Source organism: Lupinus angustifolius, chromosome LG17, assembly GCF_001865875.1.
Source record: "Lupinus angustifolius cultivar Tanjil chromosome LG17, LupAngTanjil_v1.0, whole genome shotgun sequence".
NCBI lineage: Eukaryota > Viridiplantae > Streptophyta > Magnoliopsida > Fabales > Fabaceae > Lupinus > Lupinus angustifolius.
This window is the reverse complement of record NC_032025.1, coordinates 16,124,292-16,126,642: the sequence shown is the minus strand read 5'-3', so window position 1 is coordinate 16,126,642 and position 2,351 is coordinate 16,124,292. Positions and strand designations below refer to the sequence as shown.

Below are 2,351 nucleotides of genomic sequence, written 5' to 3'. Positions count from 1 at the left end.
GTTGCACCACTATTAAGAATCCAAGATCGATTTTGATACGGTCCACGATTTCCAAGTCTATATATATTTTCATCCCCGAGTGTAAAACCACACTGGAGGAAGTATTGAACTGTATAAAAAAATTTGCATCATACTGGAATTGAAGAACTCTGAATATTTAAGGTAATTTCCAATTGTTAAAATTTTGTTATGTCTTTTATTTTATTTATAATTTTACGTGTTACATTTGTTTAAATTTAAATATGTTTGTTTTTTTTACTCTTATATGTAGATGGCAATTATTAGAGATATTGTTAGTGATTTTAGTGATGAGGAGGACATCGAGCTTGATGATGACGAGCATGATGATGTTCAGATTACCACACATGAAGCAGTTAGCGTAACATATCATAATCCTTCATCTTTTTTCGTTAACATTGATCATCAATCTGGACAAGATTTTCCATATAGAAGTAGTAACATAAGTAATGAAATAGATAATGAGTTATTTGTTGGTATGCAATTTGAATCAAAGGAGGCAACAATAAATGCGGTAAAACATTTTCATATTAGAAATTCTGTTGATTACGTTGTCGATGAGTCTAGGCCAGATAGATATGTTGTAAAATGTAAATATTATGGTGTTGGGTGTGATTGGAGACTTCGAGCATCAAAAAGTTTGAAGCGTGATATTTGGGAGATTAGAAAAATTAGTGGAAGTCACACTTGTGTATCCACTAATATTTCACAAGATCACACGAAGTTGAACTCATCTTTCATCGCAAACTGCATTGTGCAACTAGTATCAGAAGATCCTGGTATACCAATCAAAGCATTAGTGAAGGAAGTGGTAACTCGTTTTGGTTATACGGTCACATATAGGAGGGCTTGGACTGCTAAACAAATGGCAATGGCCCAAATTTATGGTGATTGGGAGGGATCGTACAAGGAGTTACCTCGTTGGTTGAATGCTGTTCAATATTATGCACCAGGTACAATTGTAAGATATTCAGCATCTAACCTTGATGAACATAATACTTTAGTTATTGATAGGGTGTTTTGGGCTTTCAAGCCGTGCATTGAAGGATTCGGTTTTTGCAAACCAATCCTTCAAGTTGATGGGACGTTTTTGACTGGAAAGTATACTGGAACTTTGTTAATAGCAAGTTCCCAAGATGGTAACAGACGTATATTTCCAGTAGCATTTGCGATTGTAGAAGGAGAGACCAAAGAGGCATGGGAATGGTTTTTCTACAATCTTCGGACATATGTTACCCCACAACCAAATATTTGCATTATATCAGATAGGGGTACAGGTTTATTAGGTGCATTACGTACTGAGCTCCCTCAATGGTGTGATGGTCATTCTGTATATTGCATCCGCCATGTTGCTAGCAATTTCAACAAGGAGTTCAGAGATAATGATCTGAAAGAAAAAGTCATTGAAATGGGTAAGTGTTGAAATGAATGTCAATTATGTGAAACTGTTTGTATGTTGGATTTTTGTGAATATTTTTGTACTTGTTGTAGGCTATGAATTGATGTGGCCAAGATTTGAGAGAATGCTTGCTGTATTACGTCAAAAAAACTCTAAGGCGGCAGCGTGGTTAGATAAAATCCCAAAAGAAAAATGGACGCAATCATATGATGAGGGGAGACGGTATGGCCATATGACGACGAATTTGGCTGAATGTGTAAATGCGGTTCTGAAAGGAGCAAGGGCCTTGCCCATTACTGCACTTGTTAGAGCAACATATCATAGACTGAACTCCTGGTTTCTACACCATAGAAATGAAGCAAATAACATGATCAGGGCGGGTCATGTTTATTGCGAAGAATTGAGTAAGGTGATTAATGAAAATAATCGAAAAGCTACTTGCCATATTGTACGAAATTTTTCGAGGGATTCAGGAGTGTCGGAAGTCGAAGTTGCTAGTACCGGTGGTAGTCGATACGCAAGAGTATACACAGTTAGATTAATGGACAACTGGTGTGATTGTGGGGAATTTCAATCACTTAGATTGCCATGTTCACATGTTATTGCTACTTGTGCATCATTGAACTTAGACTATGGCCAATTTATATCACCGATTTATAGGTTAGAGAACTTACAGAAGGTTTATGGACATGAGTTTCAACCCATTGCAAATGAAGAATATTGGCCTTCTTACTTAGGTCCAACGTTCATTCCTAATCCCCTTATGCGTAGGAACCGTACTGGAAGACCAAAAACTACACGTATACACAATGAAATGGATGATTCTCAGTCCCAACAAAGTAAAAAATGTGGGTGGTGTAGGAGTGAAGGACACAATAGGAAGAAATGCCCTTTTAGAAGTACCGAAGTTGGACAAAGTTCAAGGCAAAACTAA

At 36.9% G+C, this 2,351-nt stretch overlaps 1 protein-coding gene across 1 annotated transcript; it reads left to right on the top strand.

Moving 5' to 3' along the window:
• On the top strand, positions 272-2,351 carry LOC109330922. The gene is made up of 3 exons (XM_019565188.1): positions 272-494; positions 972-1,430; positions 1,510-2,351. Exons 1-3 carry the CDS (start codon positions 272-274, stop codon positions 2,349-2,351), a joined length of 1,524 nt encoding a protein of 507 aa, XP_019420733.1.

Bases quoted from the DNA above. Each gene is read 5' to 3' on its own strand.
- LOC109330922 (XM_019565188.1), top strand. From the start codon at position 272: ATGGCAATTATTAGAGATATTGTTAGTGATTTTAGTGATGAGGAGGAC. The intron at 495-971 runs GTATGCAATTTG...ATTATGCACCAG, and splicing joins AGATAATGAGTTATTTGTTG to GTACAATTGTAAGATATTCA. The intron at 1,431-1,509 runs GTAAGTGTTGAA...TACTTGTTGTAG, and splicing joins AGAAAAAGTCATTGAAATGG to GCTATGAATTGATGTGGCCA.